The 25996-nt window shown below is 54.5% G+C and overlaps 10 protein-coding genes across 10 annotated transcripts in view; 5 read left to right on the top strand and 5 right to left on the bottom strand.

Moving 5' to 3' along the window:
• The window catches only part of QBC33DRAFT_587273 (arginase family protein), a 2420-nt gene extending 1338 nt beyond the window's left edge, over positions 1 to 1082 (top strand). The window contains exon 7 of the mRNA XM_060431511.1: positions 134 to 1082. Within this exon, the coding sequence (XP_060283262.1) occupies positions 134 to 592 (459 nt within the window). The 3' untranslated portion in view covers positions 593 to 1082. The remainder of the gene's footprint in view (positions 1 to 133) is intronic.
• QBC33DRAFT_539019 (P-loop containing nucleoside triphosphate hydrolase protein) lies at positions 630 to 3633 on the bottom strand. The gene is made up of 3 exons (XM_060427950.1): positions 3343 to 3633; positions 3164 to 3278; positions 630 to 3102 (listed from the first exon to the last, which is right to left on the bottom strand). The coding sequence occupies exons 1-3, from the start codon at positions 3543 to 3545 to the stop codon at positions 1021 to 1023; spliced, it is 2400 nt and encodes a 799-aa protein (XP_060283263.1). The 5' UTR covers positions 3546 to 3633; the 3' UTR covers positions 630 to 1020.
• A 356-nt stretch (positions 3634 to 3989) lies between these two features.
• Positions 3990 to 5941, bottom strand: QBC33DRAFT_75581 (aspartic peptidase domain-containing protein). Its single transcript, XM_060433045.1, has 3 exons — positions 5420 to 5941; positions 5030 to 5341; positions 3990 to 4980 (listed from the first exon to the last, which is right to left on the bottom strand). The coding sequence occupies exons 1-3, from the start codon at positions 5742 to 5744 to the stop codon at positions 4088 to 4090; spliced, it is 1530 nt and encodes a 509-aa protein (XP_060283264.1). The 5' UTR covers positions 5745 to 5941; the 3' UTR covers positions 3990 to 4087.
• A 505-nt stretch (positions 5942 to 6446) lies between these two features.
• Positions 6447 to 10418, bottom strand: QBC33DRAFT_539023 (uncharacterized protein). The gene is made up of 16 exons (XM_060427951.1): positions 10142 to 10418; positions 10072 to 10085; positions 9912 to 9922; positions 9621 to 9835; positions 9441 to 9564; positions 9222 to 9386; positions 8622 to 9161; positions 8323 to 8567; positions 8173 to 8265; positions 8060 to 8103; positions 7979 to 7994; positions 7690 to 7830; positions 7494 to 7540; positions 7247 to 7371; positions 7087 to 7137; positions 6447 to 7023 (listed from the first exon to the last, which is right to left on the bottom strand). The coding sequence occupies exons 1-16, from the start codon at positions 10273 to 10275 to the stop codon at positions 6871 to 6873; spliced, it is 2118 nt and encodes a 705-aa protein (XP_060283265.1). The 5' UTR covers positions 10276 to 10418; the 3' UTR covers positions 6447 to 6870.
• Positions 10419 to 10445: 27 nt separating this feature from the next.
• On the bottom strand, positions 10446 to 12323 carry QBC33DRAFT_75767 (uncharacterized protein). The gene is made up of 3 exons (XM_060433047.1): positions 12154 to 12323; positions 11443 to 12059; positions 10446 to 11380 (listed from the first exon to the last, which is right to left on the bottom strand). The coding sequence occupies exons 2-3, from the start codon at positions 11923 to 11925 to the stop codon at positions 10670 to 10672; spliced, it is 1194 nt and encodes a 397-aa protein (XP_060283266.1). The 5' UTR covers positions 11926 to 12059; positions 12154 to 12323; the 3' UTR covers positions 10446 to 10669.
• Positions 12324 to 12462: 139 nt separating this feature from the next.
• QBC33DRAFT_539037 (uncharacterized protein) lies at positions 12463 to 16507 on the top strand. Its single transcript, XM_060427952.1, has 4 exons — positions 12463 to 12864; positions 12940 to 13052; positions 13122 to 13412; positions 13463 to 16507. Exons 1-4 carry the CDS (start codon positions 12713 to 12715, stop codon positions 16165 to 16167), a joined length of 3261 nt encoding a protein of 1086 aa, XP_060283267.1. The 5' UTR covers positions 12463 to 12712; the 3' UTR covers positions 16168 to 16507.
• On the bottom strand, positions 16248 to 17601 carry QBC33DRAFT_619773 (uncharacterized protein). The gene has a single exon (XM_060432754.1). It carries the CDS (start codon positions 17500 to 17502, stop codon positions 16510 to 16512), a length of 993 nt encoding a protein of 330 aa, XP_060283268.1. The 5' UTR covers positions 17503 to 17601; the 3' UTR covers positions 16248 to 16509.
• A 217-nt stretch (positions 17602 to 17818) lies between these two features.
• Positions 17819 to 20529, top strand: QBC33DRAFT_559183 (nucleolar GTP-binding protein; the record flags this gene model as incomplete). The annotated part of the gene is made up of 10 exons (XM_060429944.1): positions 17819 to 17916; positions 17976 to 18076; positions 18134 to 18187; positions 18240 to 18323; positions 18391 to 18706; positions 18767 to 18801; positions 18856 to 18876; positions 18944 to 18967; positions 19030 to 19148; positions 19483 to 20529. 10 exons carry the CDS (start codon positions 17819 to 17821, stop codon positions 20527 to 20529), a joined length of 1899 nt encoding a protein of 632 aa, XP_060283269.1.
• Positions 20530 to 20950: 421 nt separating this feature from the next.
• On the top strand, positions 20951 to 21821 carry QBC33DRAFT_75826 (uncharacterized protein). Its single transcript, XM_060433048.1, has 2 exons — positions 20951 to 21318; positions 21382 to 21821. Exons 1-2 carry the CDS (start codon positions 21063 to 21065, stop codon positions 21618 to 21620), a joined length of 495 nt encoding a protein of 164 aa, XP_060283270.1. The 5' UTR covers positions 20951 to 21062; the 3' UTR covers positions 21621 to 21821.
• Positions 21822 to 24566: 2745 nt separating this feature from the next.
• QBC33DRAFT_515236 (uncharacterized protein) lies at positions 24567 to 25187 on the top strand (the record flags this gene model as incomplete). The annotated part of the gene is made up of 2 exons (XM_060426083.1): positions 24567 to 25013; positions 25146 to 25187. 2 exons carry the CDS (start codon positions 24567 to 24569, stop codon positions 25185 to 25187), a joined length of 489 nt encoding a protein of 162 aa, XP_060283271.1.
• Positions 25188 to 25996: the final 809 nt, after the last annotated feature.

Here is a 25996-nt window from a genome sequence, read left to right on the forward strand (position 1 = left end):
TTGTTAATGGGGGTTAAACATTGAAATTGTCTCCCAATCCCCCACGCCGTGGTTTGTTTTCGCGGGCGAACCCGAAAACAACCCCCCACTACCCCCCCCCAACCCCCCCCCCCCCCCCCCCCCCCCCCCCAAGGGCCTAATCCGCAACACCTCCATCCACGTAGGCATCCGCGCGCCCCTGATCCGCCGCAAGGGCGACCTACGCAATGACCGGCGCTGCGGCTTCGATATAATAACGGCGCGGGACCTCGACCTCCTCGGCGGGCCCGGCGCGGTCGTCTCCCGGATCCGGGACCGCGTCGGCTCTGGCTCCGGTCATCCCGTCTACATAAGCGTCGACATCGACGTGCTCGACCCGGCCTTCGCCCCGGCGACGGGCACTGCCGAGCCGGGGGGCTGGACGACGCGCGAGCTGCTGACCGTCCTGGACGGGCTGCGGGGCCTGCCGGTCGTCGGCGCAGACGTCGTCGAGGTCGCGCCCGTGTATGATAACCCCGGTGAGATAACCGTGCTCGCGGCTGCCGAGGTTGCGCTGTCGTTGATCGCGCTGATGGTCGGCACGCCTGTGCCGTCGGGGCCTGGTCCGGAGTGAGAGAGATCGCTATAGCTGCGGACTCAGGGTGTAAAATCAAGGGATAGTTTATGTGGAGTGGATTGTTTTCCCGCATTCTAACGTACAAGGCAGCTGTTTCCCTAATTCTGCCCCCTTGCACTGGCTGGCAAGCACATGCTCATTCTAAACCTCCAAACCCCATTAGAACCCCCCTCCCGAAACTCGTTGTTGCCATAACAGATCGGGTAGATCACAATATATGTGTACAGGGTGATAACGGGAGCCGGGGTGCTATATGCTACATGACAAAAGTGACACTCTATCTATAGAACACCGTAGATTATCACAACGTCCAGGGAATGCCCGGGAAAGGGACATGGACCACACACAACTCCCCATCGGAAATGCCAGGAAACCACCAATTTCCTCAAACCACAGCAACCAGGGCCCCCCCATCTTTAGAGGGCCTACTTGGTCCTCTTCTCATCCAGCTCCTTCTCGTACTTCGCGATGAGCTCCTTCTGCAGCTGCATCGGCGCAGCGGCGTAGTGGCTAAACTCCATGCCGAACTCGCCCTTGCCCTGGGTGGCGGCGCGGAGGTGCGAGCTGAAGCCGAACATGGCGTTGAGGCTGCAGTCGGCCGTGAGGGTGAAGTCCTCGGGGCCGATCTCGGTGTCGACGATGGTGCCGCGCTTGTTCATGAGCATGAGGATATTGCCCTGGAACTCGTTAGGTGCCGTGATGGTCGTCTTCATCAGCGGCTCCAGCACCTGCCCGCCGGCGTCGGCGAACGCCTTGCGGAACGCCAGCTGCGCCGCCAGGTTGAACGCGTAGTCGCTCGAGTCGGTCACGTGCGTCGCGCCGTCGTTGACCACCATGCTGGCCCCGATGACCTTGTGCCCCAGCAGCGGGCCCTTGTCGCACGCCACCTCGAAGCCCTTGCCGCAGGCCGACAGGAACTTCTCCGGGATCATGCCGCCCACCACCTTGGACTCGAACGTGTTCTTCTCCGCGTCCTCCGCGTTGGGCTCGATGTAGCCCATGACCCGCGCGAAGTCGCCCGGTCCGCCGCTCTGGCGCTTGAGGAGGTAGTCGAAGTCGGCGCGCCTGGTGATGGTCTCGCGGTAGGCGACCCGGGGCTGTCCCGTCTCGCAGTCGACCTTGTACTCGCGGCGGAGGCGCTCGACGTAGATGTCGAGGTGCAGCTCGCCCATGCCGCTGATGATGGTCTCCTCGCTCTCGTCGTCGACGTGCAGCCGGAAGGTGGGATCCTCGCGCTGGAAGCGGTTCATGGCTTTGCTGAAGGCGTCGGCGTCGGAGCTGCGCTTGGGCTTGATGGACAGCGAGATGACCGCGTCGGGAACGTACATGGAAGACATGGAGTATGGGAGGTTGCCGTCGGTGAAGGTGTCGCCGGACGCGCACTCGACGCCAAACACGGCGCAGATCTCGCCGGCACCGACCTCGGCCACGTCCTCCATCTCGTTGGAATGCATGCGCACAATACGGGGGATGCGGACCTTCTTGTTGTTACGGCTGTTGAACAGGAAGGTGCCTTTCCGGAGCGTGCCCTGGTAGACCCGGATGTAGGTCAGCTGGCCGTAGGGGTTCTCCTCGAGCTTGAACGCAAGGCCGACAAAGGGCAAGGAATTGTAAGGGATGAGCTGGACCGATTGTTCGTTGTTGGACTGATCCAATGCCAGGTTCTCGATATTTGACGGGTTCGGGAGGTAGTCGCAAACTGCATCCAACATTGGCTGGATGGACTTGTCGGCAAGAGCGGAACCCATCATGACAGGCGTGAACTTCCGGGCGATGGTGGCCCTCCGGATAGCAGCCTTGATCTGCGCTGGCGTGGGAACCTGCTCGTCCAGGAACAGCTCCGCCATCTCGTCATCGACGTCGGCGAGCTTCTCGATCAGCTCTTGCCTCTTCTGTAGCGCAAATTCCTTGAGGTCGGCCGGGATTTCGTTGGACACGCGGAGATTAACGCCCCTCTGGCCGTCGTTACGGATGGCTTTCATGTCGATCAGGTCCACCACGCCCTCAAACTCCTTCTCGGCGCCGATCGGGATCTGGAGCGCCGCAGCCGGAAACTTCAGCTTGGAGTTTATCTGTTCAACCGCCTTCCAGGGGTTCGCGCCCATCCGGTCCATCTTGTTCACAAAGCTGATCCGGGGGACGTCGTAGCGCTTCATCTGCCGGTCCACGGTGATGGTCTGGCTCTGGACGCCACTGACAGCGCAGAGGACCATGACGGCACCGTCAAGCACTCGGAGGGCTCGTTCGACCTCGATGGTAAAGTCGATATGCCCAGGGGTATCGATCAAGTTGATATGGTAGGATGCCATCTCGCCGTTCTCCTTTTTCGACCAATCGCAGAAGGTCGCCGCAGATTGAATGGTGATGCCCCTTTCTCTCTCTAGTTCCATCGAGTCCATCTTGGCACCGACGCCGTCTCGCCCGCGAACCTCGTGGATTGCCTTGGTTCGGCCGGTGTAGAAGAGAATTCGCTCGGTAACCGTGGTCTTACCGCTATCGATATGTGCCTGGCACGGGTTAGTATCTGTCCCTCGCAAAGCCAACCAGCCAACCGAATGTCCTACATACCGCAATTCCGATGTTACGCACTCGCGACAGCCTCTCTGCCTCTTCGGGGCTCATCCTCGCCGCGACTGCCTCGGGGGTCATGTTCGCAGCAGCGAGTTCCTGTGCCTGCTTAAGACTGTTCGGGCATTGGATGTCAGCCCAACTGCTCAAGGCCACACGTCGATATGGTTCTCTCTTACGCAGCTTGCGCAGCGCCCGCAGCCGCCGCCCTCAGATTGGAGGAACCGCTGAAATAGCGACACCTGTCTGCCCGGATCACCGTCCATCTTGATGCGCCGGCTGCTGTTGTGACCCTGCGCCCCAAGCTGAACAAACGCGCTCCGCGGCCCCGGCCGGCCATTAGGCCGTCATTGAGCACGGCCACGGCTATAGGAACCCTCATCCTCAAAAAGAATGAAGAATTAAGGGGAATTAAAAGGAGGGACTGGGAGAGAGTTGAAGAATTCACATTTGGTGATCGGAATAATTTGCGAGGACGATCGAGGTTCCGCGAACAATTTTGATGTGGGTCCTTATCGACCTGCATTAGCGCAGGCCCGTTCCTGCTTATCGCACCCCACACCAAGCAACGTGACTTGGAAGTACCTACCTCAGGAGGTCATGTAGGAATCGCAACCCTAGAGAACGCGCCCGGGTTTCTCATTTGGAATGGCCTTGACTGTATTCTATGCCAAGAGCCAAAGGCGGCCTCTTAAAAATAGCCTCGGGCAGACGTACTATATTTTGTAGAACTGCCATCCCTTCCGGGGAGGCCCGGTAGACATGCCCCCTTACCCCTTTCCGTAACTCCGGATATTGCTTAAACCGTACTCGCCGCCTCTCTAAGTGGGTATAACCTCCAACAGCCATCACTAACGCTCAGTACCGACCTTCCTACTAACATATCAAGCCAACCCTTTCATGAGCTCCGCACCTGCCAAATTCTCAGAACAGGAGGAATAAACCCGAGCCGGCCACTACAGAGCCCATTACAACACTCAGCACAGCGAGGTGTGTAAAGCCGAATGGCTCCAGCAGTGCGCCCGCGTTCTTCGAACCCCCGGTACTACCGCTCCCACCGCCACCATCGCCACCCGCCGCCGCCGTCGTGGAATCCCTGAACCCGTCGAGGGCCGCGTACGTCGGCATAGTGACCGACGGTCTAGCGGTGACCTGGCCCTGGTTCCGCGCGGCCGTGGCGCTGGGGATGTGCGCCGAGAGGCTGGGGAAGGGCACGATCTCCGAGTCGGTGGCGTTGAAGTCGGTGGCCGCGATGCCGATCTGGTGGTTGACCAGGTCATAGACTACGTACGCCGACCTCAGGAAGGTGTCGCCTAAGAGGAATGGGTCGCGGCTGAAGTTCTGGATGCCGAACTCGCAGGCCGCCTGACCGCGATAAGGCCCCGAGGCGAAGTTCAGCGGGGGGCCGGACGTCAAATCTAAGACGAGCTCGTCCATCTTGACGTGGATCTCGGGCCCGTCGGGACCGGCGAAGCCGAACGAGAAGTATCCCTTGCTGCTTGCCATGCTGCAAGGGATGAGAGCCAGGTCCATGTCGCGGGAGTAAATGGCGCCCACCTCGTTCCAGATCTGCATGGCAATGTCGGTAGGAAGGTAGGAGAGGGTGGTTCCAGAGTCGAGAACCACGGGAATCGGAAATTGACGCGAAGCAAGCGTATCGTTTCCACTGGGGCTAACGGCGTGGAGCGAGGTGAGTGGGACGAGGAAGGAGTTGTGAAGCCCGGTTTGGCTGTCTGGGGAGATATTGATGCGGGTCAAGTCGCCGACATATTTCTTTGTGTCAATACCCCCGAAAAGGATATTGCCCGTGGCCGCATCTAAAAGGATTCAGCATGACAGGCCAATTGTCTCAACGCATAATCTTACCCAGGTCGTTCAGCCACAAACTGTAGGCGATGGTGTTGATCAAGCCCTCGTTCATCATGGTGACGGGCAAGTTGGGGTACACCGACTTCGCACCACCAACGATAGCCTCATTCAGAGCATATCCAATCCCCACCAGTCCATAGGAAATATCTGTGTCGAGTCCCAGACCCATGGTGACATTCCCAACGGTGGCTCCGCCAATCTCGAAAGCATCGGTGAAATAGTCGCCTTTCGAATAGGTCCCGTCAACATACCCAATGTCAAACTTGTCGGAGCCGACAGTTTTGAATGACGTTGAGAGGCTCGAGTCGACTGGAAGGAAGCTCCGTCAGTCAATCGAACCAAGCGGGGTCCAAGTTGGGGGGAGGGGGCGTTCTGGGCTCCACGAACAGGTTCCAAAGGTGCAACCTTGGGGGTTATTTTGAGTATCGTGGCAAACCTCTGCATCCGAGTCTGGAACCCATGTGTCACTGCTGCCAGTGTCCAGCTGAAGGGTCAAGTTCTGGCCGGGGGTGCCAACTGAACAGGTCGCGAAATAACCACCCCGCTGCAGCTCGTTGGTAATGATCTCCTCGTACGTGGATGCTCGCTTGTACAACCCCTTTGGCGGCGCCTGTTTCCTCTCAATGCCCCATTGCACTATTCCTCCAGGATTTTTTGCACCGACCGAACAGGTAAGGTATGCGCCGACAGCCAGTACGGCTGCCGCTTTCATCTTTCGAATCGTGCCAAGTTCGCGAGGCTGCGGAGATCCGGCGCGCCGAGCGATTAGGTATGGGCTCGACCTCAGGCGAACACTGGAGAATGTTGTCGCAGGCTTTTGCACACCAAGTACAACAGTACAACTAAGTCAAGTGCCACTTGGCTTATTGAGAGGGGGCGATAACAGAGGAAGAAAACCCAAGGGAGATCTTTTAGAGGATGTCGTCTCCAATGAGGATGCCGAGGCGCCCCTGGAACCTTGAAGAGTCGGAAGCGGACAAAACAATAAAACCGAAGAATTGAAAAAGAATGCGGAGAGCAGACGATGGAATCATGATCATACTCTTCAAATGGGGAATGAGAAGAGGAAAATAAAGCGCAGGTGCTGGTCAAGAAGACATTGGAAATTACCAAGAAAAAGCCAAGCTGCTGAGGCGCCTGATGGATGACGCCAAGCACGACAACCACAGGCGGCCGACGAGAATGGGAGCTTGGAAGCTTGGAAGCTTGGAAGGATAACGATCCTGGCATGAGAGGAGTAAGAACAGTTGCTTGCCGCAACCAGCTGGGTGGTCGTCTGTGTTCTTTACTCCCATACATGATGCTATGCTGCTGCTGCATCTCTTAACCAGGTGGTGTTTGAGCACATGGAGGGAGACCATTGGGTTTTAACTCTGCCGTTTACCTAGTATGTACGTACCTGCATAAATACAAACACATGTATGGTGGGGCATCCAAGAGCCCCAAGACCAGAGCTCCACTATGTGGACGACGGCAGGACGCATTTCAGTACGTACCGAATTTGAGGCACAAGGTGCTACTCCCCCACATGGAAGCCACATCACCAAGCGCCTTATGCAAGCGATAATAACGAAGTGTAAACACAGCAGCGGGAATCCGTATACCGATTCTTCTGATTTCTATCTTTTGTACCTCAGCTCGCGGTTTCCCTCCAACTTGAGCTTAGTGCCGACGTCAGGGAGGGAGGTCCTTTTCCCGGATCCAGCGACCGCAAGTAAAAATCATTCTCTCCGCGAATAGATCAAGTGAGAATGGATGGTGAATCAGCTGCGACAGTTAGGCGAGGAGGTATAAGGGCTTGCTTAAACTACAAATTCTCGTAAGTATGCATTATGCAGTTAGAGCAAATCCCACCGTCTCTTCTTCTCCTGCGCCTTCTCTACCGTTTCTACCCGTTCGTCAATCTTCTTGAACGACCAGCTCTCAAACGCGGCAGGATACAAGAATGGCCGAAGGTCGAAGCGAAGGTTGTCTGGGTTGGCAGATTCGGCCTTGTTGTGGTACGTTAGTGCTCTAGTTCCATTGTCTTGGTGGGTTGAGGGCTGTGTGCTCACTTGATATGCCGGCGTTGCGACTTCTTGCTTATGCCTGTTGATTTGGTAGCGCTATTCAAGCTCCAGTTAGCAACTGATATTTCGAGTTTGGGTGGTCAAGTGCGTTTAGCTGCTATCTCCAGGACGGATGGTCTGGTTTGATAATGGGACTTCGACTTACATGATGAAAGCGCTTCACTTTGTCAGCGATCTCACGTGGGGACAGCTTCTCTCCCCATTCATCCTGCAGTCTGAGGTACATTCCGTATGGACCGAGTCTGTATTGCTTCCTCAGTGTGCGAAACCCTGTGATCCTCGTCAGCCGCTCTATTCCGAGACGTTGCATAGATTGCTCGCCCTAGCTCAGAACATTGCTCCCCACGGAAGTGGCAATAGATGCATTCCAAGGACCGCTGGAGGCTACTCACGGGCCAGCTCCACATACGTCATCCCCATGTCGGCCTCATCACTTTGCCTATTCGTTTTCGAGTGTCAGCGGCTGGCTTTCCTGAAATTGAAGCTGAGCAACTAAAAGAAAATTTGTCCAAGGGGTGACAGCCAGCTAAGGTAGCCCACGGCTACATTCTCCTTTCAACCATGGGAAGTGGAACGAGGGTGCCATACACGTAATTTTCCGTAATTGGTTCAAGCTCAGCGGTTGGCGTTGCCTCGAGGAACTCGACCAGAACGGGCATGTCGAAACTCTTTGCCGCCCACGCGATAAACCGCGTGAGGTCGACCTTGCTGAAGGAGCCGATAGGGTTTCTATTACGCCCCCAGGGTTAGCAGGAGCCCCAACAATGAAGGCGGAGAACTAGACAAGCAGCTGTGAGAGGTATCTGCCAGGGGGTAGATGCCTCGTGAGGGTACAGCTGGTTCCCTGTGCTGTTGAAAAGGGCAAGATAAGACATACATATCGGCGCTCGAACCTGGAATCGTCAAGATCAGCATATTTTTCCAGGTGAAATCGGTTGTCGTTTGGGGAACCACTGACAGTCATATTTCGTGAGATAGCCACTGACGCTCTCATCGGCGTTGCTTTATACAGTCAGCAAACCAGCCAGGCCACCATAATTACGGCTTGCCACGAGGGGGGAGGGGGGTTACCTGGAGCCGAGTACCAAACAGCCCCCTCCACCAGGGCGTTCCCGGACCGTTGGCAGCATCTGGGCATAATAATAGGCGGCGCACATACGAGCCCTGAAGGACCCATCATTTAGTCCCAATGATTAGAGGATTCCATTCCGCAGCACTCACCTGGCCTGGATATTCTGCAAGGCAATATTCTCCGTATGGGTTCCCCCATGGGCCGTGAACTTGGGCTCAAACCCAGTTCCCTGTTTCAGCAGCCCCTTGGTGGCGTGGAAGACGTCGTCGATGTTGAGATCTGTGTGATAGCTCCCAATCCGCGCAGCAAGGTCCTTCGCGCGCTGCCTTGTCTCCTTGCTCGACTGGCTGGCCATCCCTAGGTACACAGTATGGAATATCCGATTGCAAAGCTCCTGGTTCGAGTTTTTAGCATTTCTTCACGTTTTTGAGGTCGTGCTTGCAAATACCTCAGGGGTGCTAGGCATGTTGTCCTCGGTGGGTGCCACAATGCGCTTTACGTCGGCAATGACTTGTTCATCGCCCCCTTTGACAGCAATCATGACAAGACGACACATGCTGTAGACGACGATGGCGGTGGCACAAGAATCAAGGCCGCCAGAGAGCGGGAGGAGGAACCCCGAAGCCTTGGACCGCCGCAGATAATCCCAAAGCCAACACGCTGGGCCGTAGGCAATCTCCTCTTCAGGGAGGTGATATTCCGCTGGTTTAGGAGGGGTGGGGGTGGGAGACATGAAGATAGCGGGCTTGTGTTTGGGCTTGTGGTTGGAGAGTGAAAATTCAGCGTTTATGGGTTTGGAGGAAGGTTCCTGGGTTCCTGAGGAGCCCTTTGGCAATGCGAATCGGTAGGCCCGAACCTCCTGGAGGTCGACAGTTGCTGTAATCACCTCGACATCTTCCAGCCCAAATTGCCTGCCCTGAGCCACAATGTCGCCATTGACCAAAATGAGAGAACACTCGTCATGGTACAGGCTGTCGCCGTCACAACCCTATGTCAATGTTAGCACCATACCTACCTACCCCCGCCAAAGAGGATGCGCAAGAAATACCCGCTGAGTGCTGTAGAGGTGAACACCTCCGTTCTTCCGTGTGGCCTCCTGGATAAGCTGGATCCGCTGGTCTAGCTTCGTGAGCGAACGATGACTCCCGTTCGAGTGGGTGAAAATCTCGGCGCTGCTTGAGGGGCAAATTTCGTCACCATTGTCTGAGGCTAACTACAATTATGTTCAGAGGCTGCCTTCATAGACTAATGGGGGGGTTGGACATACACAGGTTTCAAGGGTGTTTATCAGAACATCCCCGATCGGGACATGGCTTTTACCATGGATTTTTGCGAGCCGGGGAGGTAGAGAGTACTGCTCGACATGTCCAGGTCGCGCCCACGGTGTGAACCTGTTCAGCTGTCAGTAATCTGCAATAATCGAGGCGGAAGCGAGAGGTGGCAGTACCATCGGTTCTCCCGGGAGTTATCCCCATAGATCTTGGGCCTGAAACAGAGGATTTTGCCATTTACAATAATGGCGCGGGCGTTATAAGCGCAGTTCTTGTGCATGATAGGAATTCCAATGTCCAGGAGGATGTCAAAGAGAGACTCGTCAATCAAGATTTGGTCGAGCATATCCAAGGCCTGGTCATACAGGTCCATCTCCAGGAAGTGGTCGAGCTTGGGAGTCGATATTCAGCATCATACATGAATACCTAGCAATGTGTAGGTGTAACAGAGGAGGATGCTGGCTTACACATGAATAGCCTATCGGATTACTCGAGTTAGTACATGCCTCCTTCACCCCGGAAACGAGCATCTGAGGGCATCAGATTGACGACACTTGTCTCTGGAGCAGCCATCTAAGAGGCGATACATAATCGGCTCTATAATCTGACATAGAAAGGTAGGCATACCTGTAATCTCCAAGCTACATGTTGCTGTTAGCTTCGATGTTACCGCTGCCTCTCGGCTGGGGAAACGCACTCTGGGCCGACACGCAAGGTAGCACCGGCTTGCTTGGCTTTCAGGATGCTTTGCTTTATCCGACCAAGATTCCCTTCCCAATCCAGCGCGAACTGGTTCAGGCTGCAAGCTGCCAAGGTAACAACCGGCTCCATGGTGAATCTAGAGCTAGGCAGTCTGCCCAGGGACGGAGGATAAACGAGGGGCTGTGAAGAGTCGATTGGCAAGGATGGGTATGCGCGATAGCTACCTAGGTAGGTAGTTTGTCAAGTACACGCGTGTAAGGAAGAATATTCAAAGGCAGACTTCGCAATTTTGAAGAAGAACGGTGGTAGTGAGGTCAGAGGTGCAGCTCCACAGTGTTAAGGATTTGGATGCACACATTGTTGATATGGAAATAGCGTTTTTCGGTCTTAAAAGCTTCTTTCCTTCGGCCTTATAGTTCTTGGCGAAGACCCAAATATTGTCCCTAAATCTACATTTGGACGGAGACTTGATGCTTTTCTTCGGCGACTGACCGCGGTTTGACCGGACTGGTCTAGGTTTTGATTACATCATGTGTTGTTCGATATATCCCCCAAGCCTCAGCAGTCCCTCCTCAAGTATTTCAGTGTGACAGGCATAACCAATCCGAACGTAGCCGTTGAAGTCTTTGCCATGGCCAAAGCATGGAGTCCCGGGAAGGAAAAGCACCTTGGTCTTATCCAGCACGTCGAGAACAAATTCCCCATCATTTATTGGCCGACCTTGCTTCCTGAATTGCACAAACGCCGTCGTGCCCGCGGTCGGCTTCGCCCAAGAGCAGGTAGAGCTGTACTTCTGCACAAATGCATCGAGCAAGGCCAGGTTTGTCTTGGCCAAGTTCATATTCCGCCTCAGCAGGGATGGACGTACGGCGTCGGAGAGCGCATAGCTAGCGACTTGGTCATCGAGCTGGGAAACGCTGATGGTGGTGTAGTCCCGGGCCGAACTGACGGCCTGGATGATGCTCTTGTCTCGAGATGCAATCCATCCCAGGCGGATTCCCGCAAGAGCAAATGCCTTGGACATTGAACCTGTCGCCACGGTCTTCTCGTAACTCATTGACAATATCGACGGAGGAGCTTCCGTGCCGTCGGGAAGACTGTGAAAGAGCGGGCTATATACCTCGTCGGCAAACACGATAATGCCTCTCTCCTTGGCGACATCTACCACGGCCTGTACGATGGCTGTTGGTATGGCCGCGCCGGTTGGGTTGTTTGGATTATTGATGACGATCATCTTGATAAAGTAGCCCCTGTCAGTGTCTCGGAGGGCGTAATGGTGCCAGGAGTTTCCCCCACCTTGGTGTTGGCCTTCACCAGCCCGTCCAGCTCACCAATATCTGGGACCCAACCATTCTCCTCCTTCAATTTCCATAGCGACACCTCCGCCCCTAGAGACTCGGGTACAGCATAAAGTTGCTGGTACGTCGGATAGACACAAATAACATGATCTCCTGGTCCAACGAGGGTGTAGAAGAGCGAAAGGTTGGCCAGGATGGCCCCCTGAGTTGCGACCACGTTCTCGGCCGGAAGGGGAGCTGAGGAATGTTCGCCCAACAGGCGCGAAACATGTTGACGCAAGCTCTCAGAGCCCCTGATGGCTCCGTAGGTCATCATCTTGGACAGGTCCAGGGGCCCTGAGGCATTCTTGTCCTCGCATAGGCCGACGAGTTCGTCGATTGACACTGGCGCCGCGCAGGTTTCGGCAATGTTGAGAACCCCTGGCGTCACTTCCAGCCGGTCCATCCACTGTTCAACCTCAAAGGGCTCGACTCTCACCATTTTGTTCAGTAACAGTGTTCACAATGGATCTCGGTCTGTGGGAAACAGTGACGCTTGTGACGGATGAGAGAACGGAGTAAAACGAGGTACCTCTAAAAAGAAATATATGTGTATTATTTGCGTCTCTAGAAGCTCTAAGTTCGAAGGTCATTCTCCCAGCCTAGGAGGCTCGGTGGATATATTTTTGTCCATGTCAAGTAAAGGGCGCATTGGGTTTGCGGGGCATACAAGATAATCTCACCGGTAAGTCTAACAAACTGATGGTGACGGTGTCAAGGAGTTGAGGATAGACGAGTTGCTGTAACTTAGGTTCTGTCTTCTTGCCGAATATTTATGCAGAGAAGTGAAGACTCGACTGGATAATAAGCACAAGCTTCGGTTGTGTTGTTTTATTAGGTATGAAGGTTTCGGAATAAACGGGTTTCAGGGCCGCCCACCGTTGCCCCGGAGTGCCTAGTCCCTAGCGCGCTAGTGCCTTTGGCCTACTCCACATCGACATCATCTGCCTGCGCCTCCCGCCGCCCCTGACCGCCCACCCGTCCCGCCAACTCCAGCCCCCCCATCTCCAGTTGGCCTAGAGGGTCGAGCCGCATCTTCATCATCTCTGTCCACAACTCTATCGCGACCATCTGTCTCCTTTGTAATCTTCTTGATCTTCTTCCCTCTTCTGCCTTCAGCGGCTGTGGCACGTTGCGCCACGAAACGGGTAGGCATACCGGCTTGCCTGTGGTTGTGGTGAGCCTGGGCCTGGGAACATCGTCAAGACACCACCTCAACCTTCGCAACCATGGCGCCACGTATATTCGGTGCCATCGCTCTCGGCGCCGCGGTATTGTCGTTGTCATGTGTTGCATCCGCTTCCAGAAACCAGTCATCTATCGGCGTCATGCCGGCGCAGTTCTCCCTCTTAGACAACCGCCCAGAGGACTGTCCACCATGGTATGCCATCAATCCTCGGAGAGTCCTCGGAGAGATAACAGTCGTTGAATGAAGCTAATATCGCTATGCCTACAGCTTCAACTGCCACCTACCTGCCTACTCCTGCGGCCAATATGCCTCGTGTAATGAATACAATGGGAAGTGTAACTGTCCCGAAGGCTTCGGTGGCGACGATTGCCTGGAACCTCGTACGTTACCTATCCGTCCTTCCTATACCAGCGCAGCTTCTTGACTGGAATACTCATATTTGCCAACAGTGTGCGGCTCCCTTGGCCGAGGACAAGACCGCCCAGTGCGAAAGGAACGCACCTGCGACTGCGACGAAGGCTGGGCCGGCATCAACTGCAACGTCTGTACCAACGACCAAGCCTGCAATGCCTTGATGGAAACCGGAGAGGGTGGGGTTTGCTACCAGCGCGGCGAAGTCGTAAATCACAATTACCAAATCTGCGATGTCACCAACAAGGCCATCCGGGAACTACTCAAGGAAAAAGTCCCCCAGGTTACCTTCACTTGCAAGAGGGAGGATAAGAAGTGTGACTTTCAGTGTATGTGCCCAGTTCCCTTGGCCTAACAGGTTGATGCTGACACAGTCCAGTCTGGGTGGATCAACGCGAGTCTTTTATGTGCCATCTCGAAGGCTGCGATTCTAGTGCCGAGCTCGACGAACACAAGAACAGCACCTCATACAAGTGCAACAAGATTGCGTGTGAATGCATCCCCGACCGCATGCTGTGTGGAGAGAATGGCTCCGTGGATATCACCGATTTTCTGGACGAGATGATTCGAGGCCCGGCAACGTTCCGCTGTCTCCAGCTTGAGGGTGGTGTCAATAAGTGTTATTTCGAAGAGCCCGAGATGAACAACCTTATCCAGAGCATGTTCGGCGACGACAGCATCGCCCTCACTTGTCGGTCTGGCGAGTGCCTCCACCATAGCCAAGTTCCGGGCTACAAGTTGCCAGTCCCCAAGATCAACACCCCGCTCATTGCGGGGGTTATCGCCGGATGCTCACTATTCCTCGTCGCCGTCATTCTTCTGACCTGGTACCTGTCTCGACGGAAGCTGAAGTACGGTCCTATCCATCTGGATGATTCTGACGACGAAGCCATCAAACTCATGACTGATCACAAGCCCGCGTCGCTGTACTTTGAGAACATCTCATATCACTTGAACGGCAAACAGATCCTCTCCGACATCAGGGGCGTAGCTCATCCAGGCGAGCTCACCGCCATCATGGGTGCGTCTGGTGCCGGGAAGACCACCTTCCTGGACATTCTTGCGCGAAAGAACAAGCGGGGCCAGGCCAACGGATACTTCTGCGTCAACGGCGAGAAGGTTACTGACTCAGACTTCAAGAGTGTCGTTGGATTTGTTGATCAGGAGGACACAATGCTCCCTACCTTGACCGTCCACGAGACCATCTTGACCAGCGCACTCCTTCGTCTCCCCCGAGATATGGGGCAAGTGGCAAAGGAGCAGCGAGTCTTCGAGGTGGAGAGGCAGTTGGGCATATATCATATTCGCGATTCCCTGATCGGGTCTGAAGAGGGCAAGGGTCGAGGGATATCTGGCGGCGAGAAGAGGAGAGTCAGCATTGCCTGCGAGCTCGTGACGAGCCCGTCCATCCTCTTCCTCGACGAACCCACCAGCGGTCTGGATGCCTACAACGCCTTCAACGTCATCGAGTGCTTGGTTACCCTCGCCAAGACGTACAAGAGGACCGTCATCTTCACAATTCACCAACCCCGCTCCAACATTGTCGCCTTGTTTGACCGCCTAATCCTTCTCGCCCAAGGGAAGACGGTCTACTCCGGTCCTTTCTCGCAGTGTCAAGACTATTTCGACCACGTTGGCTACAGCTGCCCTCCTGGTTTCAACATCGCGGATTACCTTGTGGACTTGACCATGCACGCCGGCTCCACGACTTCTTTCGACGATGGTACCCTCTCCACGGATGCCGTTAGTGTCGGGCCCAGTAGTACCAGAGCCGTGAAGTCGATCGCCAGCGTTTCTGGTGGCAGCATTGCGGAGGATAGCGGCGTCGAAGCGTCGTCTTCGAGGCCCCGTGTCCCACGACGCGATTCAGTCAGGATCAAGCAGGAAAGAGAATTGTTCACCAGACGGAGGCAAGCAGTCGATACGGCCGCCTCCTCAGATGCGGGCGGGGACGAGCTCGGTGCCTACAAGCTGCAGAAACAGAGCCTCGGCCATGCCCCACCGCAGCCGATTGACGAAACTCACGATCTCCCGCCGGCAGCGACTTTCGGCACAAACCTTGATGCCTTGGTTGACGCCTATAACAACTCTAGAATTTCTAGAAACATCCATGACGAAATCCTAGAGGCCGTCCTCGGCGCTCGAAACAGCAACGGCCAAAACACAGATGATCCCACTCCGGATGGCGCTGAGAGCAATGGGAATGGGAATGGGAATGGCAGTGCCATTGGCAAGGGCTATGCTCGCATCGGATATCTTAGGCAATTCGTGATTCTCGCCCAGCGCACCTGGAAGAACCTCTACCGCAACCCGATGCTCATGCTCACGCATTATGCCATCGCTATCCTGCTGGCCGTGTTCTCCGGTTTCTTGTTCTACGGCCTGACCAGCGACATTCCCGGCTTCCAAAATCGCCTGGGCCTATTCTTCTTCATCCTGGCCCTCTTCGGCTTCAGCACACTCACGAGCCTGAACGTCTTCTCCGCCGAGAGGCTCCTGTTTGTACGTGAGAGGGCCAACGGGTACTACTCTCCCATCACATACTTCGCCGCTAAGGTCTTGTTCGACATTCTGCCGCTCCGCATCATCCCGCCCATCTTGTTGGGGGCTATTATATATCCGATGACCGGCCTCGTCGCCGACGCCGAACACTTCTTCGTCTTCATGCTGGTTCTGGTCCTCTTCAACCTGGCAGCTGCAGCAATCTGTCTATTTATCGGGATTGTCTGCAAAGACGGCGGCGTAGCCAACCTGATCGGCAGCCTGGTTATGCTTTTCAGCCTCCTCTTCGCCGGCCTCCTCCTCAACCACAATGCGATTCCGTCGACGGCGGTCTGGCTCCAATGGCTGTCCATCTTCCACTACGGCTTCGAGGCTCTGATCGTCAACGAGGTCAAGTACCTCACTCTTGTCGACAAGAAGTACGGCCTTGACATCACCATCCCTGGAGCCGCGATCCTCAGCTCCTTCGGTTTCAACAACGCCGCCATGTGGCCAGATGTAGTCAGCCTGGGCGTGTTTGGAGCCGTCTTCATCGTTCTTGCCTACGCCGCTATGCATATACTCTTGGTTGAGAAGCGGTGAGGTGTTAGTGTGATTGGGTGGAATACATCTGCGAGCGAGAACTTGAGATTCGCATGTAGAATATTGAGACTCGGAATTGTTGGCATAATATGCGAGTTCATAACCGTTATTGGGTGAGGATCTCCTCGCCATATTTCCTTTAGACTAGGTACAGAAACATTCCCAAGAGGGAAATGAAACCATGGCATTTGGGTCCTGGGAGCATGGGGTCTTTGCATGTTTCTTTGTTTGGCCTTTTGGCTAGTAACAGTGCCGGTGGTGATACATGGGTAGATAGTCGTATGGAATTTGATATACACAATACACAAAGGTTGAGCTGCAGCTCTGCTCCCAACACACGCCTCAAGGCATCTTTCCACCCGTGAGCTCCTCGGCAACGACCTTCTGCCTCTTGGCCGTCTTGGTCGACTCGGCCTGGGACGCCGAGAGGAGGCTGGTCTGGGTGCGGTTGACGGCCGAGACCATGCCGGCGATGGTGATGGGGCTCCCCCTGGCGTCCCAGATGTTGGCCGAGTCGATGGCCACGGACCCCAGCTTCCGGAAGTAGTCGTCGGTGAAGATCTTGTCCACGGCCTCCTGCAGCTCCTCCTCGGTCACGATGAAGTCCCTGGCCGAGATGTACAGCTCCGCCAGCGCGTCGCGCCGCGCCTCGCTCCTGGCCTGCCGCAGCGCGGCTGTGCGCTCGGCGCTCCGCTCGGCCGCCGCGAACCGCTCCGGGTCGGGCTGCAGGGCCGCGCCCAGGGCCGCCGCGGCGGGCACGCTGGGCCGCGTCAGCACGTCGTCCAGGCCCTCGGGGGCCATGGCGGCGCGGCGGTGCGCCTCGAACTTGGCGGTGCTGCGCGCCCGGCCCAGCGACTCGGACCGCTCCTTGCGCCGGTACAGACCCTTGAGGCCCGTGGCCAGGGACCGCCGCCGCGACTCGGCCATCCGCCGCCGCCAGGCGTCGAGGTCGTTGCGGGGCGGCTCGCCGAGCTGCTCGGCCTGCGCCCGGGGCGCCGTCCGCTCCATGTAGCCGGGCGCGACCTTGCGGGCGCCGTCGCGCTTGGAGAAGATCTGCCGCGGCACGGGGAGGTGGCCCCTGATCGGGGGGAGGCGGGTCTCGGAGGACTGGGGCGGCTCGGGGACGGTGATGAACTTGGGGGACTCGGGAGGGATGGTGGCGGGGTTGTTAGGGGTGGGAGTCGTGCTGAACGCGTGGCCCTGGGTCGGCAATCGGGAGTGGTTGGTGAGGGCCATGAGTGCAGAAGAGCTGCATCTCGAGGCCGGGATGGCGCCCCTTGACGAGAGATGGTCCCGGAGGGAGCATATCGGCGCCCGTGGTATGGGAGGCGGCATCTTGACGGGAGTTCTCGATGTTGCTCAAGGGTATTTGAGAAGAACCTTTCCCCCCTTGTGCGTGAGCTGTTGTGTGGCCTTCGAAAAGCTCAATGAGACGACATCAAAGGGAAGTTTCAATGGACCCAGCCCGGTTCATGGAAATTCTTAGTATATGGATATACGTTTGCCCGGTTCCGAAGTCGGGCTTCTTTCTGCCGGCCGCCGACCAAATTTTTTGGATGGAGAATTGAACTCCAACTCCACCATTGTGGTTTTTTTTTTCACCGCTCAACCACCGCCGTCTGAAGTCGTTTTCGTTTGAGCAGGCTCGACAATGGGTAATGCTAAAAAGGAAAAAACCCGCGTTGCCCGTCAGGGCAACGCGGGTGACGGCATGGCAAACGTCAAGGTGAAGGGCGAGAACTTCTATCGGTGAGAATGATACCCTTCCCAGCTCAGACGAGGATCGGACGGCTGACTGCTCATTGCAGCTCGGCGAAGCAGGTCAAGACCATGAACATCTTGAAAGAGGGCAAGCCAATACGCAATTCCAAGGGGAAGATCGTACAAGCGGCGTCCTATCAGTCGAGAGGTTCGAATTTTCCGCCCTACTTGAGTCCGGTCGAAGCGACTAACAATCCTCCCAAAGATCTCCCCACTGCTGTCATTGAACCAAACCGACGATGGTTCCAGAACACTCGCGGTATGCAGCCCTGCAGTATCTGTTTGCCGCATCCGACATTGACCAAAAGCAGTCATCTCACAGGATACGTTGAAGTCGTTTCGCGAGGCAATGGCTGAGAAGGACAAAGATCCATACCAAGTCCTTCTCAAGAGCAGTAAGTGGACCCGGATACTGAACGTTGGTTCGACCGAGGCTTGGGCGTTCCGACTGACTCTGTCTAGATAAACTTCCGATGTCTTTGATCCGCGATGGCCAAGAAACCAACGGGCTCAAGCAGCATGAGGCGAAAATCACTATTGAGAGTTCTCCCTTTGCGGAAGTGTTCGGCCCAAAGGCGTCGAGGAAAAGGGTGAAGTTGAATGTCTCGAGCATTGCAGATTTAGCCGACGATGCAGGGAAGAGTCTGGAGAGGTATCACGATCGGCAAGAAGAGTTGAAGCTTCTCAGCGGCAATTCTGGTGTTGATGCGGACGGTACCGAAGCAGCTCCAGCAGAGGAAGACTTTTCTATCTCGCTTGCCAAGGAGCCCATTTTCAGGTTTGTTACTTTTCTCCAATGCACACTCACGAGGTGACGCTGACTTTCTTCTCCTTACAGCAAGGGCCAGAGCAAACGTATCTGGAACGAACTATGTCAGTCTACTTGAGCTGGCCACTGTGATGGGTTATTGCTAACAACATGTTCAGACAAAGTTATTGATTCTTCAGGTAACTTCCCAGTCGCTTCTTCTGACTGAACCGACTGAACCGGGTGATGTTAACCACTGTTGAACAGACGTTATTCTCCACGTCCTTGATGGTAAGCCAGCTTCGTGCAGCCCTGAGTGCTCACCCATAGTATTCTAACATACCCCTTTTCAGCGAGAGACCCATTAGGAACGAGGTGTCGAAGTGTGGAAAAGTACCTGCGAGAGGAAGCTCCCCACAAACACATGGTTTTTGTCCTGAACAAAACGGATCTCGTCCCCACGAGCGTAGCAGTAAGTGACTTCATTTTTTTGTTCTTTGTCCTCCCCCCAGTGGTTTTAAGTCAGGGTACTCCGTCTTTTTCAGTAGGAGATACCCGTTAGGCGCTGGAATATTGATATCCACACCCAATTTCCTTTTCTTCGGATTCAGGATTGATGGTCTCCGTTTTGGAGTGCTATCGCGGGAACCGGACCTGTTTCGTTTTGAGTTGAGGGCGACATTCTCCTTCCGGATGGCCCATTGTTGCCTTCTTAGTAATGATTCAGACATCACATCACACTTCCTTACACAGCTTTCCCCTTGCTGTCAGCTATCCACCTCTTGATCCGTGCTGATCAAAAATAGGCAAACTGGGTCCGAACACTGAGAAAAGAGTATCCAACATGCGCTTTCAAAGCAAATGTCCAGAACTCGTTTGGAAAGGGTAGCGTTATTCAGCTCCTGAAACAGTTCAGCATATTGCACAAGGACAGGAAGCAGATCTCGGTTGGGCTTGTCGGCTACCCGAACGTGGGCAAGAGTTCTATCATCAACACCCTCAGGGGCAAGGTCGTCTGTCCCACCGCCCCTATTCCGGGAGAGACAAAAGTCTGGCGCTACGTGACTTTGATCAAGCGGATTTATTTGATCGATGCTCCCGGCATTGTGCCGCCGAACCAGCAGGATACACCGGAAGATATCCTCCTCCGTGGTGTGGTGAGGGTGGAGAATGTCTCCAACCCGGAACAGTATATTCCTGCTGTGCTGAAGAAGTGCAAGCGGCATCACGTGGAGCGGACATATGAACTTACAGACTGGGAGACTCACATCCAGTTTCTCGAGCTGCTGGCTAGAAAGGGTGGGCGGTTGCTAAAGGGTGGAGAACCGGATCTCGACGCGGTTGCAAAAATGGTACTCAACGATTTCATGAGAGGCAAAATCCCCTGGTTTACTCCTCCTCCGCCTGTGATCGAAGGGGACGAAGCGGAGGCTCCTAGCGACCGGACTGGCCGACTTGGCGAGATGCCAAGGAAACGGAAGAGAGAAGAGACAGGCAGTGTCTCTGGAACATCAATGGGCGTTCCCACGACGGTCAACGAAGAAGACGAGGAGTCATCGGATGACGATGACTTTGAGGGTTTTGAGAGTGACAGTGAGTCGGACGCTCCGGTTGAAGGGGTGGACAAGGCGGCCAGCGAGAAGAAAGGGGCAGAAGACATGATCCCATTGGATCTGACGAGTGACGAGGAGGCCGATGAGGATGATCCTTCAAGTGATGACGCATCAGATGACGGCAAAGGCACTTCCACCGTTGGTGGCGTAGCCAGCGGAGTCTCTGAAGAGGACGGCGAGGACAATGAGGACCAACGGAAAATTTCGCCGAACACGAAGCGCCGTAAAGCTGGCCGATGAACCTCATTGTTTTCGAGGCACGCTAACGCGACTGCCAACTCGGAAAGAATATGAGGTGTGGCCACCAGGCAGCTTTTAACTGTCAAGCTGAAGGATTCTTTTGTCGGACAAATGCCTGTTGTGTTTCTCCTTCGAATACCTAGTCATCAGTGATATATTGCCACGAGTCGCCAGGTCTTCTGATCTTGGTGTACGCTGTGGTCGTGAGTTGCCCTCCAAGAGCCCGCTCCGCGCCATACCTCCCTTGGCCCTATGTGGCGAGGACGGGTGTCGGGTCTTTGACCCTTGATGCGAGGACAGCTTTGGCATAAAGCCAAGAGGATATCACAGAGCCAAATATATCACAAAGCAAATGAATGCCACACAGCCAAGTGTTATCGCTATTTTTGGTCTGTTTGCCTCAATGACGTGCCTACATACTTCTGAGTCCGATTGATAAATTGCCAAATCCGCTCAACCCTCTGCGTCTCTACAATAACTTCTATCATCCGTCTAATAAGACACATGTCTGAGATCATCTTCGATCCTCCACGATGCTAAATATACTCATTATTGCGTGGACTCTAATTGTCCATGCTTGCCTAGCATCCCCTACGCCTCCCGGCGACCCCAGAGTGTGCAACTTCGGTATAACAGCACATGGTGACGTGACCCACAACATCAGTCTGCTTGATAACGGCCAGGCACGAGGAGCACCAAACGCGAACAAGATGACCTTCACTTCCCATTACTTCAAGAAAGGGGTGACTACTCTTGTCGATGACAGGGGCAGATCTTGCGGGTGGTCGCGTAAGTTTACCCACCCGCCCTGTGTCCGGGGCAACTGGACACGATGCTAAAGGGGAATCACAGTTCCAAGTTCCGTTCTCGTCTGCGACTCCGTGCCGCCAGAGCAGCCATCAACAGACTGGAATGTCGACTGCTTCGGGCACCTGCGCTGGAGGGGACAGGATACCTTTGCGGTATGCTGGACTGGCGAGAGCGATGAGACCAATTTCTACCTGTGGGCGCCGAGCCCCGCTTGCGCGAAGGTCCAACTCAAGGTTGACAAGATATGCGTATGCGACCTTATACAAATCCCTCCGCACTGAGCGAAACGATTGACTGTCTTCTTACTGGCACTGGGAGTACATAGAGGCTAGCCACTTCTATCTATTTACAAGAGGGGGTTTGTCCTCCCCGACATGTCCCCGGCGTCTCCTCGGTCAACCTCCCATTGTCGACATGAAGGAAGGGAGAAATGGAGAGGGCAGGATTAAAAGCGGTTAGGCCAGCAAGAAGGGTATTATCATTCAGTAATCTTGGGCATCGCTCAACGAGTCAGGCTTTGACATTCTTGGTCGGGTGGCCATATAGCTTAATGCCAGAGATTAATGTTGGCAGTGGCAATTTCATACACAGAATCTCGCGGCTGGAAATCCATCCGACTTGAATATGTGTGTTTGTGAGACGTAAAACTAGGCATTTGTGGCCATCTTCTTAGTCCATAGCAGATGTTCAACATCTTGAATATATTTGCCCCTGACGCTAGTTGTCATGACCATGTTCTCGTTGTCTCCCCAGCCGGGCTTAACTCGGCTCAACTCAAGCAAGCCCATAATCCAGTCATTCCTCCAATCCCCTTGCAGTTGGCCACTCCGTCCGCAAACCCCAACGCAAGAGTACTGTACCAAGTCCGCACCGTCCCAGACAAACTTCATTTCCCCGTTCTAGCCTACAGGCAACCCAGAAAGAGGTCAGCCCCGACATTGCTCCATCTATACACCCCTTTCCCAATGGCACCAGCAAAAAAGGGGGGAGGGGATTGCATACCACCGAAAATACGCGCCCCCCCGTTTCCCCCCCGTCCAAGTTCCAAAAAAAAAAAAGAAGCCCGAGTCTTGCGAGAGAACCCCCTTATTCCTCGCCCTCGAAGGTAAGCGCCCCGTCGCCGACCACCAGGGCGGGCGAGTAGGCGCCGAGGTTGATGTTCAGCGAGGCTCCGACGGTGGCCAGGGCTGCGAGGACGGCCACGACGGCGGCGGACCGGGCGAGCATCTTGGTCTTTTTGGGGGCGTGAGTTTTGTGTTTCTTTTCCCCCCCAGCGTTGTGGGTAGCGTTGGGAAGTGTGCGAACGGATGAGACCGTGTGTGTTAATGCGGATGGATTTTTAGAGTCTCGATCCCGTATTACGGTTCTCCGTACAATGATAAATATATACTATGCGAGGAAGACCGCAAATGAAGGAGAAACAAACAGAGGAAGAGTAGAAAGATCGGATGGTGGGCGGGGGAACCAGGCAGGAAAGAAGTCGCCAAAAAGATCGCGAGACGTCCTTCTGGCGTGGGGCAGATCTGATGTATAAATGTATCAGTTGTCGAAGCCTTACAATGCACGAGTTGTTCGTCGTCTCCCCGCCAAGTGTCCAGGGCTGAGACGCAGCAGCCCCTGCATTGTTCCCGCATTCTGGGGATCATGGGCCAAACCAGGAGCCACATTTGAGCCTGAAACAATGCCCAGTGATCTTCACGCCTCAACAATCCATGCAGACAAGCCGTGGAAGGAAGCTGACTTTTACTTTTTACCCGTCGTGTTCTTGGCCTCAATGCTAACCTCGCGCATCTTGCCCTCCTAATGAGCACCGGAGGTGTAGCAAGCTTGATGAAGAAGGTTGAAGGTTGTGAGTGCCCCCTGCGATGTCGTCTTGTCCGTTGTCGGACGACTCTGTTTCGCCCTAATGCCCCGACTCCTCATGGTGCGGATTGGCCAGCCAGTGGTGCAAGTGAAGGCCTTTTTCTGCCGAGGGTGACCACGGCCGGCAATTGCCGGCGACTAAATGTAGTTTTCGGTGCAGGTGGGGCCAGCTTCGGGATAAGTGGGGCTACTCTCGGGGCAACCGGGGCTACCGGGGCAGCTATTGGGCCCAGCTTTCCGCCTAGGTGCCATTGGTAGTATGAACCTAATTTCCTGGGCCAGGTTTGATATTCACCAATATGTCAGTCGAGCCCGTGCGATGGGCGGTTTGAGAGGATATTGTTCCTCTGAGGCAAAGGAAAGTTGAGCACCTTCTCCCTCTCTTTGACAAGATGACAGAATTCGTTCGAATTCAGTGAAATCTTACCCAGGGGAGAGGGAAGAAGCCTAAATAAAAGAGAATAAGAGGCAAAAACAGGCTCCATCATTGTGCATAGCCTACTAATGGGCAAATAGAAGGTAAAGTGTCATGTCATTTGGACATCTGCGTTGGACCTTGTTGACATGCGCACAGACCAACCACTTTACCCCTTTTCTTCACTGCCTCTTTTCAGTAAAGTTCGCGCCACCACCATCCAATTCCCCCACAAACTCAACCATACTACGCAGTAGGTTCATGAACTCAGAGGCGGCTGCAGCTGAGGAACCCAACTATACAATCCACTGGGTACTCAAAAGTGCATTTTCCAAGTGGCAGCGTCAGAATTCTGCATGTAGCGAGTGTCAATGACGGTAATGACTGCTACAACCAGAGATGTCAAGAAACGGTGTAAGAATAGCAGGTTGAGAGGGTCGTCCATGGACCTGCTTGGGACCAGGTTTGGTGCGAAACAACAAAAAGTAAAATGGTGTTGAACCCGCAGAACATTATGCTTTCCGTAAAGCTTCCCTAGGGTGAGCTTGTCAGGTCTACATCGAGACTTTTTCGAGAAAAAGATTCTAAGCTGCCTATACTCTATTTATGAGCCACCGACTGCTCAGGTTAAAACAGCGAAGGCGCCCACCCATTTCCTGGACGGAGAATCTACTCATCTCTCTCCTGCAAATATCAGCCCCCAAGACATTTCTGGACTGCAGATGTCCTATTTTCCATCTACAATCACGGCAACACGATGCAACCCAAGCTCCAAGAACAAGAACAACCAGGCGACCCCGCTCCGCCATACACCTCTTCCGACGCAAAGACATGTGCACAATGTTCCTGCCCTTGCCACCGCCTAAGCCCAGAGGCCTCAGACCCAGACTCAACAACATTGGTAAACAGACTCAGATTTTGGATCCATCCCAAACTCGATGGCAATTCAATGTACGACACCAGCAGAGTATCTTGGGAAGTTAAACTCGAGGTCACGACCAAGAACATTCCACGGCTGATGCGAGAGGGCTTTCGTTGGACGCCGGCCAACATCGGTCCAGAAAAGGGCCATCTACGGCCCTTTGACAGCGTGCACGACACGAAAGACAAAGGCTGGGAGCATAACCGGCGCTACTTCCTAGTAGACCAAGCTGAGGCCCCTCAATGTACCGCATGGATGATCGTCTATGCGAGAGACATCCAGGTTCTGGCGCAATTTAGAGTACAAGATCTGTCTCCTGATCAAGTCTCCAGCGCCGTGGCAAGGAACGAACGCAAGGAACTCATCTATATGTACTCTCATTGGGATTCGGGGGCGAACTTCAACGCCACCTACAACGACACACTGGAAGGCTGGTGGCCGTGGCCAAAGAGAGCACCGGAGGCCGCGATAGAGGTGCGCAAACGCTGAGAAAGGAGAGCTGGAAGGGCGAAACTCTAGGAGAGCTTGATCTGATGGTGGTTCAGGGACATAATTGTACTTAATCAGAGAGAAGCAGGGGCTAAGCCTACCTACCTAGCCCGCCAGTCAAAACGCGGGATCATATCACAAGTCGGGATGGAGATTTAGATAATCCTTCCCAAAAATGGAAAGGTGAGGTTGTGTGTCAGTGGATGTACGTTCCTTCCCTACCTACCTTGGTATCTGAGACCGGACGGCCCCGGTTGCTCACTGAGGTACCCAAGAAGATACCAGACCGAAGAGCCTGCCTTTTATATCAGGAATACGCAATTTTAGGGAGAAGGATGGATGCTCCCTGTCTGTTGGCTACCTACCTAGGTACCTGCTTGGGTAACCAACCTTTGTTCCGATTGTGAGAGGCTGCTATCATTCTCACCTTCAGGAAAGCTCAACCTAGCTATGTTCCTTCCCTAGGCTAACTAGGTCCTGTCATTAGTCTAACTAGGTCCCTTCCTGAGTCTAACAATGCCATATTCCTCCCTCAGCCTAAATTTTCCAGCTCAATTTCTCTCCTATCCTTGGTTCATCCTACTTTCGCCAGGAAAGAGAACCCACATCCCTCGCGATCCTTACCTCTTACTTCGACTCGAATTTCCTTACCTGCTCAGTCGCTCTTCCCCTTCCTGCATCCGCGCCAACAAGGCTGCTGCTCCTTACCTTCCTCCGTACTGTTAACTACTGAGGGCTGCAATATCAGACGTGGGCCGCGACTGCCATGATACTACTGTCAAGACCTTGGACGTACTTTCTACTTCCCTGGGCGGAGCAGTAAAGGCGTTAGATCTCGGAAAGAGCTGGCTCGTGGGAACTCAGGAGGTATGTACCTATATTAATAGCGATAAGGTCCCGCGTTCATTCAGGCTTCTGTTCTCTCTCCATCACCAACCACACTCGCTCTTTTGAGGGGTTTAAAAAAA

The sequence above is a fragment of the Phialemonium atrogriseum genome (assembly GCF_030411735.1).
Source record: "Phialemonium atrogriseum strain 8032-3 unplaced genomic scaffold QBC33scaffold_13, whole genome shotgun sequence".
In the NCBI taxonomy this organism is placed as follows: Eukaryota; Fungi; Ascomycota; class Sordariomycetes; order Cephalothecales; family Cephalothecaceae; genus Phialemonium; species Phialemonium atrogriseum.